Below are 16271 nucleotides of genomic sequence, written 5' to 3' on the forward strand. Positions count from 1 at the left end.
CAGCGACTCAATTCCCTTCACTCTCAGTTACTGTGCAAGAATCGCTGACGGCTCCAAATTATCCATCTTCTGTTCATGCCCTCTCCGTTCAAACTGACTGTCAATCATGTTCTGAGAGGATTTTTCTGATCTTAATATTCTAAAATTAAATAACGTTGCGTCCTTTGCTTTTTTGGACAGAAACGTTCTATGTTTCCGATTTCCTTTAACTTCCAGAGATACTTCTGTTGAATGATAAAACAATTCCTCTTTATATCTTTTTATTGCCAGCATTGTAAATTGGTTGTGGTGCACTTATGTTCTCTGGCCTGTTCATCATTTCACATGAAAAGACTGCAATTGTGTGTGTGGTAAATGTCGGGAGTGAATAATAGCGCGGATGTAAGTTTCTAAACGACACATACTTAAATTGCCAGTGCGTGAAACACACAAAATTTCAATTTTAAACCAATCAATTGGAGAAACAGATTCTGACAAAACACGTTTCTCTGTTTTTTTCCTTTCATATGAAGTTGCCAAATAGGCGACAGACCTCCGATTCCGCCACGCATTTTGTTTATTTCATTTGTATCCTTGTTAGAGGGAACGGGGTTTATTCTGTGGCATGAAGTTGGCCGTGAGGCTATACATGCGCACCTCAACAGATAAATGACCAATCGCAATATTCGCGCTCAGGGATCTGCGCCGATCGGGAAGTTTTTCTTATCCGCTTTCTTCCTCCCTCCCTCCCTCCCTCCTCAGCGGCGTGGCTCTGGCTAGAGCGCACTTCGAAAAACAGCCTCCGTCCAATTTACGAAAGTCCAATTTTTTCCACTTCGTTCTGGCACTTTATGACCGACAGGGACAGCCAGTGGAGATCGAGAGAACCACTTTCACAGACTTCGTAGAGAAAGACTTGGTACGTAAAGAAAGCAGCTTCGAATTTAACCTGAGGAACACAAATAAATAGTTGCCAATAACTTGTGTTGCACCCTCAGTGTGGTCATGGGTGAAACGTGTATTTTCTCAATTTTTAGAAAGCGGGCTGTTTCACAGGCTAAATATTTCCGTGTGTGTTCCTTGTTAAATAAACCACCTGCACATTCCAGGTTTGCGCGCTCAACAGCATACTTCTTCCGCCTGAAGGAAATCAAAATAGTTACGTCCAATAAATGGCCTTTCTTAAGTGTTAAATCTTCGAGAACATAACCTTGTCTCAAATTCCAACTGTGATCAAAAGAACAATAGAGCTGCTCGCCAAAGAGTGTTCAATCACAGAACGGAATCCAAGTTTAAAACGAGGAATTCACTCAAGAACGCGCTCCACATCTTTGCATCACAGTCTGCATTTGAGATGTTATCGATCGGTTCTCAGATCACAGAGTCTGATCCGCTCCACGGTGTCGAGCGAGAATGCCGGTCTGGGAACACACCCGGTTCAAGGAGACTTGACTCACGGGAGTTTTACACCGCTCCAAGTTGAATTTCACAGTGACCCACGGCCAGAATTGCCAGTGGACGTCCGGCTGGACATATTCTAACGTTAAGAGTCTTTCACCTGATGGCGTTATCCCAAAATAAACAGAGGCAGAGTGAGCTCTTGCTTCTTGAACATACGAAAGAATTTGTAACTTTTCAGAGAACATGATCTGCTGAAATTGGGCCGGAAACAAAAGTTTCAATTTTCAACCTTGGGCATTATGTTGGGGTTAAACGGTCAAACTCTGTCCTGTGATTTCCCAATTTCAGAGTATTTTGACCAACTTTACTTTCGTAGACAATCATCGCTGCTCATCCTGGTCAGTTTCGCGTCCGTTAAACGCCCATTTAAAAAGATTGCAACTCTTTTGCGAATAATAGTCACTCACCAGCCCCCTCCCGGAATTTCAAAAGCCACGCTAGAATTTGAAATGTTTTACATTGAATCTCAGGGTCGACAGGGGAAGTGGTGACGATCATATGTTGTTGCACTCAAAGGTTTAACCTCAGTCGATTTTCAAGTCTTAAATCTTGCAAGTGCTGCCGATTAATTAACTTTGTAACTGCGGTGACGGTTTCCCTTAAAACGTTACAGACCAAGGAAAACGTGAACATCTAAATGATGTTAAATCTTTTTCAGGAGCCGGGAAACGACAAAACTAACAATGGGACACATTACAAGCTGCAGCTGCTCTACAGTAATGGTAAGTCCGTCCCGAAAATCGTGCAATTAGCCAGCGCAAGGAGGTCATCCGTCTCTGTTAAATCGCGACAATATAAAATATCTGGGGCGATTGCTTGTATTTGGCCCCAGTTCTTCCGAACGCAGTACTGAGCGCGAATGGTAAAGACAGGAATGGAAGAAAATGGAACAAACCATGTTAACCCCGGTCTGCAACTCCTGTAACCCGTACTGTTTATTGACATCAACTATTTCAAAACATAAAAATTCAAATTATTTACAACTCTGCCCAATCATTCAATTGAATATACATTTAATCTCATTGCAGTGACTGGTCGGGCGAAATTTAAACTCGTTCAAAACCTACCTACTGCAAAAAGTTAAAATCGGCTCCAACTTTCCGACTTTGTGTGTGCATAGGTCGGTTCTGGAAAGGCTAACTTTCAGCCGTTCATTAATGAAACTAACGGGGGGAGGGGAAGTTCCCGCTTGCTTCACGCACACAGGCTGAAAGGGATTACTATTTCCTTACAACACCGAGAGCACCCTAGAAATAGACTGCAGAAAATCAGGGACAGTCGTCAATCCATTAGAATAACCCTTAGCAGCGTGTTTTATTCAAAAATAATAACGCCTGCTTCAGCCGACTTGTTTTAACCAAATACTCCATCTCATCAACTAGACAAAGGAGAGCTACTGAACATGACCTATTTGGATTTCAAAAAGGCCTTTCGCAGAAAGCTGTGAAATAAGATCAGATTCCATGGTGCTCGGGGCAAAATACTGACGTGGATGGAGGACTGGCTGACTGACAGAAGGCAGAGAGTTGGGATAAAGGGGTCTTTTTTCAAGACAGCAGCCGGTGACAAGTGGAATTCCGCAGGGGTCAGTGTTGGGAGCACAACCATTCACCTGGTACATCTGGGCGAAGGAAGTAAGGGCATTGTTGCTAAACTTGCAGATAGGCGGAGAGACAGGAAGTGTTGAGGGGGCCAGAGACTGTGGAAAGACTTGGACAGGCTCGGAGAGTGAGCAAAGTAGTGGGAGAGGGAATACAATGTGGGAAAGTGTGAGGTCATGTCGAAGAATGGATGCAAAGACTATTTTCGAAATGAAAGGTTTTGGAAATCTGAAGCACAAAGGAACTCGAGAGTCTTAATTCAGAACTCTCTTCAAGTTAACTTGATGTTCAGTTGGCAGTTAGAGAGCAAATGCAGTGTTAGCATTCATTTTGAGGGGCAGAATACAATAGCAGGGGTGTACTGCTGATGCTGTGTAAGGTCTGGTCAGACTGTATTTATAGAGATAAAGTGAGGACTGCAGATGCTGGAGATCAGAGCTGAAAATGTGTTGCTGGAAAAGCGCAGCAGGTCAGGCAGCATCCAAGGAACAGGAGAATCGACGTTTCGGGCATAAGCCCTTCTTCAGGAATTCTCCTGTTCCTTGGATGCTGCCTGACCTGCTGCGCTTTTCCAGCAACACATTTTCAGACTGTATTTATAATATTGTGAGCATTTTTGGGACCTGTCTCTGTGGAAGGATATGCTGGCCCTGAAGGGAGTCCAGAGGAGGTTCACAAAAATAATCCCAAAATTGTAGAGGAGCTTGTTGTATGAGGAAGGTTAAAGACAGGATCTGTACTCAATGAGTTCAGAAGCATGGGTGGGAATGAGGTGGGATGGGCGGGGGTGGCGGAGCTCATTGGAATTTACAAAATACTGAGAGGACTGGACAGCGTGGACGTGGAGAAGATGTTTCCACTAATGGGAGAGACTAAGATCCGAGGGCACAGCCTCACAGTGAAGGGATAGAACTGAGATGAGGAGGAACTTCTTCAGACAGAGGGTGGCAAACCCGTGGAATTCATTGCTGCAATTGGCTGTGGGAGACCAAGTCATTGAGAGTATGTAAGATAGAGATGGATTGGTTCTTGATGAGTGAGGGAATGGAGTTTTGAGAAGATTTGTAGCTCAGGTTGAGGTTCTGGATGCAGGCTTGCTCGCTGAGCTGGAAGGTTCGTTTTCAAACGTTTGAAAACGAAACTTCCAGCTCAGCGAGCAAGCCTGCATTCAGTACGGGAATCGAAAGTTACTGGGAGAAGGCAGGATGGGGTTGAGAAACATATCAGCCACGGTCGAAGGACGAGCAGACTTGATGGGCTGAGTGGCCTGATTCTGCTCCGACATCTTAGGGTGTTACGGCGACATTTCAAAATAGGTCATCCTTTTGAGTTCTTTTTTTTTCTCAATTATTAGCCTGAGATCTTGTGAAGGATTAGGAACTATATGGCATGACATAGGCACAGTCTGAGTAATTTCTTCTCTCAGAGGGCAGTGAATCTGCGTAATTCTTCACTATAGTGGGCTGGAGAGGCTGCGTTATTCAGTACAGTGAAGACAACATTTTCGACAAATTTTGAACCAGTCAGGGAACCAAGAGTGAAAATGTGAAAATCAATGGAGAAAAAGCAAGGGGAGTTGGGGGTTATCGGTTCAACTATAATCTCAGTAACTCGATGGGTTGGATGGCCTACTTCTAGTCCCCCACCTTATTGACTGCAGGGGAGAGAGTCACTGAACAAATTAGTAACACATACAGTGGTGATTTTATGAAGCTCTGGTTCACACAAACATTGGTCATGGCCACGAAAAATAAATAAAGCGGAGATAAACTACTAGTGGCTATTCGAGATACAGTTGAACTCTGATTATTCACAACAACGAACATGTCGGGGTGACAACACTGCAACCTGTTCTCTGTCTGGTCAATTGCAAGTGTATTAAGAAAAGCGAAAAGCAAAAGGTTTCTTGTTGCTGATGTTTTGCTTTTGTGCAGGTATGCGGACGGAACAAGACCTGTACGTGCGACTCATCGATTCAGTGACCAAGCAGGTACAAAGATTGATTGCTTCCCCCCGATATTATCAATGACAAAGAGCATTGCACAAAACCCGCCAATTTCTTCCAAAACCACTATCCTGAAAGCAATATAAATGAAAGCGACGTGAAAAGTCAGCGGTGCAAGGCCGTGTCGAACCATTTGTTACGATTAAACGCACTGTCATCATAGTATTATGCAGACAACAGATCTCATGGATCACATGTGTGCACCAGAAGTTCTTAGCCATTGAGTATTGACATGGAAAGCAAGTGTTACTGATATTCTAGCAGGGTGGGATCTAAGCAGCATGCATTGTAGACGCTTGGCGTGCGATCTTGAATCCTGCGAGTAAATGAGCATTTCAGGATAAATTATGATTTACAAGCCGAAAACATGCCATTCTTGACGATACTTCAGTGCTTACTGGTGACAAATTTGCTTGCGAGAATCAGGCTAAGCTGTGTGCTCGAATAAAGGCAAAAGATGGTGGACACTGGAAACCTGAGACAAAGGGAAAACGCCAGAGAAACCCGACAAGTCTGGCAGCAGCAGTGGAGGGTGAGACAGCGTTGATGTTTCGAGTCCAGTATGAGTCTGAAGTATAAAGTACTAGACTCATTCGGTGTTGGGGGATACATTCTGAAGAGAATGCTAGATTCCAAACTTTAAATCCGTTTCTCTCTCCGCGGAGGCTGCCATACCCGCGGAGTTTCTCCAGCATTTTCTCTGTGTGTTTCAACTGAATGCTCCCGCCCTCAAACATCCCATTGACAGTCTCGCTTTTTATTGTGTGGGCATTTCATTTTCTGCCATGTTGAATCCACATCCCCAAAATGCTGGGGTTCTGGATGACGACTCCAATTTTATTTCCACTACACGATGCCCCCGCACTCCATTGACAATCTGGCCAGGAAAGGGAATGAAGGACACAGTTATCAGCAGGTGCAGAACTTCACACCAATTGCAGACCTGACTTGGAAAAGAGGGAGTAAATCTAGGGGAGAAAATGTCGTCCATTGTATTGTACAAGGATAGTCAAGGATAAGTGTTGAGAGTGTAGTGCTGGAAAAGCACAACAGGTCAGGCAGCATCCGAGGAACAGGAAAATCGATGTTTCGGGCCAAAGCCCTTCAGCCCTGATGAAGGGCTCCGGCCCGGAACGTCGATTTTCCTGCTCCTCGGATGTTGCCTGATTTGCTGTGCTTTTCCAGCAACACACTGTCAACCCTGATCTCCAGCATCTGCAGAACTCACTGTCTCCCATGACAAATAAGTGTGGTGACCTGGCTAATATGCTGAGGTGAACTGTAAATTACCAATATGCTAACGGGAGTTATAAAATCATGGGGGGCATGGATAGGATAAATAGACAAAGTCTTTTCCCTGGGGTGAGGGAGTCCAGAACGAGAGCCGAAAATGTGTTGCTGGAAAAGCGCAGCAGGTCAGGCAGCATCCAAGGAGCAGGAGAATCGATGTTTCGGGCATGAGCCAATGTGTTGCTTTTCCAGCAACACATTTTCGGCTCTGATCTCCAGCATCTGCAGTCCTCACCTTTTTCCAGAACGAGAGGGCATAGGTTTAGGCTGAGAGGGGAAAGATATAAAAGAGACCTAAGAGGCAACTTCTTCACACAGAGAGTGGTATGTGTATGGAATGAGCTGCCAGAGGAAGTGGTGGAGGCTAGTACAATTGCAACATTTAAAAGGCATCTGGATGGGTAAAGAATAGGAAGGGTTTGGAGGGATATGGGCCGGGTGCTGGCAAGTGGGACTAGATTGGGTTTGGATATCTGGTTGGCATGGACAAGTTGGACTGAAGGGTCTGTAGCCGTGCTGTACATCTCTATTACTCTATGACTCTATAAAAGCAAAAAATATGTGGATGGAGGAAATCTGAAATAAAAATTAAAAACAACTGAAAATTCTCAGTCAGTCAGGAGAGAGAAATAAAGACAACATTTGAGATTGGTGACCTTTCACCAGAACGACAAATACATATTTCATTTATAAAGTATATTGAGCTGATACTTGCTCACACATTTCATGGTCATTTGTATGAAGTCATCCCAGCAATGCATATATGGTTGGTCTTCCTAATTTGTTCATTTATTTGATGAGTTTTTGCACTGAAGGAATGGAAAGAATATCCATTTTCACCCAAGTCACGTAAATGTCAATTAATCAAATACAGAATGCTTTATCACAGATATTCCCTCTCTGCCTCAACAATGCCCAAATCACTAAGCACAAATCGTCCCTCGAACCCCTGTGTGAATTTCTTTCAATTTTCATGCCAGACGTGCCTGAAGCCACTGAGTCAGTTTACGCTTTATGATGTTGGGTCACATTCATGAGCTGTGACTCCCCCAAAACATGTTTCACTTGGGAGTCTAAGAGCCAACAATCAGAAGAAATCTTATTTCGCTTGGGGATGAGCAGAGTTGACAGCAAAAGGAAATTTTCATCCGATCAGTCTGGGCCGAATTGAAACCCAAGTCTCAGAGGTGAAAGGATAGTGTCTAACCCAATGCACCAGCTCGTCCCTTAAGTGTTCAATACATTTAACAGCTGTGCACAATATCCCCTGACGCCAACCAAGAAAAAGTTCTGTCAGGCTGTTCAAGGGAACTGTATACTACGAAGTGTAAATTACTCATCCATATAGTTACTCAAATTTGAAGTAGTACCTAATTTTTACTTTATTAAGAGCACATATCTAAGCAGTTGCATTGTGACTTTATAAGCCATGGTCAGACCTTATTTGGTCAAAAACTATTTGAAAAGATGCTATTGGCAGAAGAGGCCATAAAAGTAGACAATCACGATTCAACCAGCTATCAGGATACTTAAGTTCATATGATGCTCAGTAATTGGATCACTGTTCTTTGGAAAAGTGAATTTAAATGTTAAAGAAGAAAAGGGAATTGCCAAATTTGTTAACTGCTCTGAAAACTCAAATATCAGGGGCATGTTCTGTGGAAAAATGCTAAAGGATAATTTTAAGTATGGAAAAAGTGATCAGGAAAACCCTGCCCAACAGACATGATGAGATGTATTTCTGGAGAGAGAAAGACTTGAAGTATCTGTTGGGGTGATGGTTTGGGGGGTGTGCTGGTTTCATGTTAAGCCCAAATAATTTTTCTTGTTCTTAACTTTCTTTAAGTTCCAAATGTTTTAGAGATTATCAACCTTACTCTAACTTTCATTACAGCCAATTGTCTACGAGGGTCAAAATAAAAACCCAGAAATGTGCCGGGTACTTCTCACACATGAAGTGATGTGCAGGTAAGGAAAACTCATTGGCAAATCAACCATGCCTTGTCTTGTACTTCAGTTGAAGCATGGTTATAGACTGACCCCGTAATGAAGAATGACTCTGGATCGATACGCGAGACACAAACATCACATTTAAGTTCAGCATCCTACTGTTTTATTGTATTGAATCTGTCTTGGGAATGGTTCAACATTGTGGACCAACTACAATGCTGTTAAATTGAAAGCTTGATTGAGAGAGAAAAAACCTTTAAAACAATCTGAGTTTGATATTTTTGCTAGGTGTTTTAGGGCTGATTTATTAAAGTGAGGGGACGTCATTTCAGGGCTCATCGGAGAAATGGCAATATTCCACAATGGACTTTGCAATTTATGATCCTGTACTCCAAATGGCTTACTGCTAACCCAAGAGCAAAGTGAAAGCTGGAGCTGATTGACATTGGTATCTTTGTTTGTTTCCCTGGAGTCATTTGAACCACTTATTCAGTACTGATGAGAATCTAAAGCTGATGCCCAATTTGATCCTGCCAGTTCCTGCTAACAGAGCTACGTCAAAATGATGTCACAATTCTGTCTTCACTAATCCAGAAAGAAAGATCATGGTAGTGAATCAATTCAACATTATCTTGAAGTGATTTCAGAACTAACTTTTGTTTCTGTAGAACATCATCACAATAGTCAAATGAGCCCTGCCTTACAGATAGCATCATCGTCTACTGTTCGAGTTCCCTGCATGCAGGGACAATGTAAACATGTGAAACTCTTAAACTTTCCTTTGTCATTCTACTGATTTTCAAAGTTGAAGCTTTTTAATCATCTCACGATTTGTTCCAAACGCACATTGTGTTTCTTTTTTTCTCTGCCATTTTGTGGATAATATCACAGATCTTGAATGCACAAGTCTTTCTAACTTCCATCTAAGTTTCTCCATCTGCCAGTTTTGGAATTCCTCTGTGTTTCTGCAGTTATCAATATCAAACTGAGAAACAGGTAATATTGTGGTGTAACAGAGCCAACTGTAGAAGGAGGTGTCAGTTCAATCACTCACTTGAACTGAATTAGCTGGAGTAACTGTGGTGCTATCATTGGGCTATGGAGTGGAACAAAGATCTGCTCGGACACCACAAATGTCAGAAGATATAATCTACAATCTGTCCTTTGTGTCTTTAATTCCCCGTTAATGCAAATCTCGTCAAATTCAACACATGGTGACCAAATCAGATGACCTCTATTCTAAAAACCATTGGAAAGAAGGCTGTATGTTATCCTGATGAGGCATTGAGATATTGAGGCTTTGACCAGAAAAAGGAGGTATGGCTCAGGTACAGGCAGCTGGAATCAAGGGAATCCCTGGAAGTATATAGGGGGATACTGAAGAAGGAAATCAGGAGGTCAAGAAGGGGGCATGAGATAGCTTTGGCTGAGAAGATTAGGGTGAATCCGAAGAGGTTCTTTAAGTATATTAAAGGAAAAAGAATAACTAGAGAGAGAATTGGACCCCTCAGGGACCAAAAAAGTGTAAAACTGCAAAAGATGGGTGAAGCCCTCAATGAATATTTCTCCTCTGTGCAGTGCAGAAAGACATGAAGATTTGGGAACTTGGAGAAGTTAGTGGTGATATCTTGGGGACTGTCCATATCACAGTAGAGGTGTTGTTGGAAGTATTATAATGTATGAAGGTGGATAAATCCACTGGTCCTAACCAGATATATTCAAGAACACCGCAACAGGATGGAAAAGAGATTGCCGGGGCCCTGGCTCATATTTTTGCATCATCATTAGCCATGGGTGAAGTCCTGGAAGACTGGAAGGTAGTGAAAGTAGTGCCCTTATTCAAGAAGGGCTGCAAAGACAAACCTGGGAAGTATAGACTAGTAAGCTTAACATCAGTGGTAGGTAAGTTACTTGAGAAGATTCTGAGATAAGATACACATGCATTTGGAAAGACAGGATTTGATTAGGAATAGTCAGCATGGCTTTGTGTATGGGGGATCATGCCTTACAAATTTGTTAAGAGTTCTTTGATGAAATGAACAGGAAGGTTGACGAGGGCAGGGCATAGTCTATCTGGATTTCCGTTAGGCCTTTGATTAAGTTCGATGTGGTAGGCTGCTCTGGAAGGTTATCCAGGGGGAGCTGGCAAATTGGATACACAATTGGTTTGATGGTAGGAAGCAAAGGGTAATAGTGGAAGGATGCTTGCTGGAATGGAGGTCTGTGACTAGTGGAGTGCCTCAGGGGTCGGAACTGGGCCCATTGCTGTTTGTTATCGAAATCAATGATTTGGATGAAAATGTTCAAGGCATGATTCATCAGTTTGCAGATGACAATAAAATAGGAGGTATCGTGGATAATGAAGAAGGTTATCAGAAATTGCAGCAGGACTTTGATCAGCTGGGGAAGTGGGCTGAGAAATGGCAAATGGAGTTTAATACAGCTAAGTGTGAGGTCTTGCAATTTGGAAAGTTGGAGTTACATGGTGAAGGGCCTTTAGGAGTGTAGTGGAATAGAGGGACCTTGGAGTTCAGGTACGCAGTTGTCTGAAAGTGGAATCAGAGGGCTTTTGGCACACTGGTTTCATCAGTCAGGGCATTGAGTCTAGAAGTTGGAAAGTTATGTTGCAGTTATACAGGACATTGGTGAGTATTGGAGTACTTGGAGTATTGTGTTTCATTTTGGTCATCTTCCTATTGGAAGGATGTTGTTAAACTGAAAAGAGTGCAAAAGAAATTTATAAGGAGGTTGCCAGAACTCAAGGGTCTGAGTTGTAGGGACAGGCTGGACAAGTCAGGACTTTGCTCTTTGGAGCGTAAGAGACTGAAAGTGTATAAGGTAATGAGAGGCATGGATAAGATGAATGCACTCAGTCTTTTCCCCAGCATTGGGGAATCAAGGATGTGACGGCTTCAGTTTAAGATTAAAGGAGAAAGAATAAAGGGGAACCTGAGGGACAACTTTTTTTTACAGAGGGTGGTATGCATATGGAATGAGCTGCCAGTGGAAGTGGTTGAGGTGTGTTCATTAACAACATTTAAAAGGCACTTGGACAAATACAGGGACAGAAAAGGTTCAGAAGAATATGGGCCAAGTGCAGTGAAATGAGGTTAGTGTTGATGGACATTATGGTCAGCATGGAACAGCCTGGGCCAAAGGGCCTGTCTCTGTGTTGTAGGACTCTATGATGGCTCAGTTATGAAATAGAATCAGCTTGTCTGATGTTGAGCTACACAATTTTGAAAGTGCCCCACTGTAATCCATGCTGAATCAGTCGATTTTGGATGAGGCATCAATGTAGGCATGATCATACTGGCATCAGTCCTCAAATCCACTGAGAAAGCAATTCATCTTGGGTTCCTCCTCCTAATCACTGTCTATTAATTCCTGCTGAATGTGCAAGTGTACGTGTTCTCAGGAGTCATTAAGTGGAGAATCAGGCTTGGTCATAATGGGTGCTGGAAGCAGATTTGTAAATGAAGGTAGTTTAGATTCACATTAGAAGAGCAACCACTTGGGCGAGACATCACAGGTGTGGAAAGGTACACCTCTTCTCAACAAAACACTGGGAGCAAACTTCAGAAAAACAAATACAAAGGGCAAAGTGTATTCTTGGAATCAAGAAAACACAAGTGAATATTACGCCACACCTCCACTGTGCCCCCACAGCTACACATCAGGTCATATTGTGAAAATCAAAAATTATAATTCACAGGTGCAAAACAACACATAACAATGGGAGGCAGTGTTGCAGAACTTATTGGTGGCATGTCATTGCCAGTCAGGTGTTATGCGCCCAAAGAACAAACACAGCAACGTCTATTCTCCAGGGGAGGACCTGTGTCAGATGCTGTGAGGCAGACTGGTGTCTGAAATTCACATTTGGTTTGGATCCAGGATGACATTTCACAGAGCTTTCACTTCCCCATTTGTCAGAAGGACCGTTTCAGTTTCACAATACAATGTGCAACACATTTTTTAGGAGGGTCCACAACACGCTGACCAATTTTTTGTATTTATTCATGGGATGTGGGCATCACTGACATGCTATCATTTATTGCCCATCTTGAACAGTCCAGAGGGCAGTTAGGAGTCAGCCACATTGCTGTGAACATGGAGTCACATGTAGGCCAGACCAGGTTAGCATAGTGGATTTCCAACCGTGGAGGACAATAATAAACCAGTTTTACAGCAATTGACAGGGCAAATATAGTTACCATGAGAGTGGTGTTTTAATTTCCTGAGATTTTTGTTCAATCCACATTTCACCATCTGCCACAGTGGTATTTGAATCCATGTCCCTAGAACATTAGTCTGAAGTCTGGATTACTTGCCCAGTGTCATTAACATGGCACCACCATTTCCATCAGTTGTCACCTCAAAGTTCGATGGATGCCTTCTGGCAAAATCTTCACTGCCTCTGTGTATTATTTGACTATGTGTATTGTTTTGTTACTTCTAGACTTTGGGCATAAGCATCTTTCCATAGTTCAGGGCAGTGTCTGGCTGGCACTCCAGTACTGAGGTGCTGCATCATTAGTGTGTCATCCTTCAGATGAAATGTTGACCCAAAGCTCTGTCTGCTTGGTGCAATAGTTCAGATGAAATGGTAAATTCCCACAACATGATTTAAAGAGCAGCAACATGTTCTTTTGGTAAAGTGGCCAATATTCTTCACTGAACTGACATCACCAAAGCAGTCACCAAACCTTAATGTGGAGTTTGTGCAGCTTTGATGTTTGCAGTGCGAGAATCATCGAGGTTCACAGCACAGAAAATGGCCCTGCTGCCCATTGAGTCCGTATCAGGTAAAAACAACCACCTAAATATTTTAATCTCATTTGCAAATTGGCAATTGCATTTCCTAACATCACAACATCTGTTGTGTTTAAAGATGAAACACTGTCAGAAGTATGTTAAGGTGGTTCTGAGGGATATTGTAAGGAGGTACAGATTTTTTTTTTAAATAAGGTATGACTGTGGGGTGTACCATTTGATTTGCACTGATAATGAAATGGCAGGGACTAAGAAATGGCATGAGGTTGAGTCCCTGACTATTGCATACTGGTTTTAGTGGCTAAACCTTCAAAAAGGGGCGAATTTGGTACAAATTTGTCACCCAAAACAGGTGAGAGCTTCCTTTACATACTTCAAGCAGGGACGGGGGTTGTACCACTTTCAGGATTGCAGTGATTTTGGTCAGTGATGCTGCATTAAACCCATGGGAATCTGGTGGGAAGGGAGGCCTTGGGTGCACTGCAGGTTAGACGGTCCTTTAAGAGGTTTCCAGAACTTCCACTTAAGTATTTCAGGCCACTTGTGGAACTTCTTCTTTGTTTTACATTCAGTGTCAAATTATAGCATTTATTCAAATTTATCTCCGCTGTACCCCATGTTTTATTTATTGCATTAGAGAATTGACTATCACTGATCTTCCAACCTTATGTGCTGAAATGGAAGACTAAGTTGCATCAGACTGGGCAGGCTGTTTGAGAAAAAATTGAATTTAGTTTGAGGGGTGTCCCCTTTAGTTTGAGAGATATCCTATGATCAAGCTCTACAGTTTCAAACAAGGAGTGGTCCTGGACTCCACCACTTCTTGTCTGGTGATCTCCTCTCCTTCATTTTGGCCCACTTCTTCTTAATCTCCAACCCAACTGGCCATGGCAAAGAATCCTGATGGGTTTGAGATCAAGCAAACCCTCAACAGAAATTAATGAGAACTTCTGTTCTCTTTTTTTTGACACTCTTTAAAATCTTTTCCATCTCTATGAATAAGTCTTACACAAGTTCTTCAAATGAATGAAAATTGAGTTCCAAATGTCAGCTCTAATTCAATGGCCATAGAGACATATTTGCAAATCCCATAAACAATGTCAATATTCCAGTACTGTTCAGAGAGGGAGTTTTGGACTTTTACAGGTAAATTGTTTGGAATGAGATGTTCAACTGAGGCCAATTTTGTCCTTTCAGGTGAATGTAAAAGTGCAGAAAACGGGAAAGTGGAGGGCAACAAAAAAGGAGGAGAAAGGATGATGGGAAGAGGTTTGGGAAAAATGGAAATCAGGATTTCTGGGTAAAGAGGAGAAGTGCTATACGCAGCTAATCGTTGTTCCTGCTATACATGTCCAGCCTGTTTCTCACACACCAAATATGCCCAATTAAAAATAGAATATGGGAAATGGGTATAAGGTCTTATTGTAATTTGGTAGTTCCCTACCTCTGAGCCACGCTCAAGTCCCACTTGCCCCAGAGATGTGTCACGGTGTATACGAACAGGGTGATTAAAGATGTGTTCAGAAGATTGGTGGCTGCACGCTATCAGACTAGAGGTTGCTAGTCCTCAGTACCAGAATACAGGAGTAGTAAAGGCAATTCCCCGAGAGACCACATATTTGTCTTCCTACCTTCTTCGAATAGATTCAGTGTTATGACTGAAGTGGTTTGGGACAATGTAGGATCAGCTCTAACCCTGTGCTCTACCTGTCCTGGGACCATTTGATAGGGCCTGTGTAGACAGGACTTTACTTTCAGTTTAAAAAAGTAGCGAAAGTTTTAACATTCAGATTAAGATAGTGGAGGGGGCTTTACTCCAACATTGCCCATAAAATTATCTACTGCTCTGTCGTCATCGTTGTCTACATGGATTTTAGTAAAGCTTTGACATGGTTCTGTATGGTAGACTAATTCGTAAAGTTAGATCACATGGGATTCAGGGAGAGCTTGATGGTAGGAGACAGAAGATGGTGGTTGAGGGTATTTTTTTTGGACTGGCCTGTGACCAGTGGTATTCCACAGTGGGCGGAGCTGAGTCCACTTTTGTTTGTCATTTACATAATCCATTTGATAAAGAATTTCGGAAGCAAGTAAGTTTGTCAATGACACCAAATTGGTAGTATAATAGACAGTGAGAAAGGTTATCTGAGGGATCTTGATCATTAGGGGCAATGGGCTGAGGAGTAGCAGGTGAAGTTTAATTTGGATAAATATGTGCGATAGCATTTTGATAAAACAAACAAGGCCAGGACTTGGACAATTTCTGGTAGGGCCCTGGGTAGTGTTGTTGAACAGAGAGACCTATGGGTTCAGGTACACAGTTCTTTGAAAGTTGCATCACAGGTAGACGGGGTGATTAAAAAGGCATTTAGCACGCTTGCCTTCATTGAATAGACCATGGAGTATATTAACTGGAATGTCAAGAGGCTGTGCTGTATGTTGATGAGGCCATTTTTGAAATACAGTTCTAGTTGCCCTTCGATGGAAAGGGCATCATTAAATTGGAGAGGATCCAGAAAAGATTTACCAGGATATTGCTGGGACTGGTGAGTTTGAGTTGTAGGATAGGTTGGATAGGCTGAGACTTTTTACTGGAATGTAGGAAGTTGAGGGGTGACCTTGCAGAGGCTTGTAAAATCATGAGGGACATAGATAAGGTGAATAGCAAATGTCTTTTCCTCAAGGTGCGGGAATTCAAAACTAGAAAGCATGTTTTTGAAGTGAGAGGAGAAAGATCTGAAAGGGACCTGGGGGTAATTTTTTCACACTCAGAGTGGTTCATATAGAGAATGAACTGCCAGAGGAAGTGGTAGATGCAGGTACAGTTACAACATGTAAAAGACATTTGGATAAGTACATGAATCATAAAGGTTTAGACGGGCATGGTCCAAACACAGACAAGTTGGACTATTTAGTTGATAAGGATGAGTTGGACCAAAGAGTCTGCTTTTGTGCTGCATGACTCAATGACTGTTTGTCTCCCTTTTCAAATCTTCTGTAATGTTCCAGATGTGTGTCCATTTGGTTTGTTACCCTTCTGTCTTCTACAGAAGAAAAACTGAGCCTTTTCAGCCTGTGTATGAAAGTAAGTAACCACAGGCTGAATCATTTTGTTGGGACATGGGACAACACATCCACCTTAGGACAACCCAAACAGAGAGACGCATGAGAATTCCTAGAAGTATGGCATTCCAACCAGAACTCTATCA

The 16271-nt window shown here is 42.5% G+C and overlaps 1 protein-coding gene across 5 annotated transcripts in view; it reads left to right on the forward strand.

The window, feature by feature from the left end:
* Positions 1–16271, forward strand: part of LOC122543076 (transcription factor COE2) — a 263609-nt gene that overhangs the window by 7727 nt on the left and 239611 nt on the right. For all 5 annotated transcript variants that reach the window (XM_043681302.1, XM_043681303.1, XM_043681305.1 and 2 more), the window contains 4 exons: positions 742–898; positions 2099–2162; positions 4976–5031; positions 8231–8304. In XM_043681302.1, the coding sequence (XP_043537237.1) occupies positions 742–898; positions 2099–2162; positions 4976–5031; positions 8231–8304 (351 nt within the window). The remainder of the gene's footprint in view (positions 1–741; positions 899–2098; positions 2163–4975; positions 5032–8230; positions 8305–16271) is intronic.

The sequence above is a fragment of the Chiloscyllium plagiosum genome, chromosome 42 (genome assembly GCF_004010195.1).
Source record: "Chiloscyllium plagiosum isolate BGI_BamShark_2017 chromosome 42, ASM401019v2, whole genome shotgun sequence".
Taxonomy (NCBI): Eukaryota; Metazoa; Chordata; class Chondrichthyes; order Orectolobiformes; family Hemiscylliidae; genus Chiloscyllium; species Chiloscyllium plagiosum.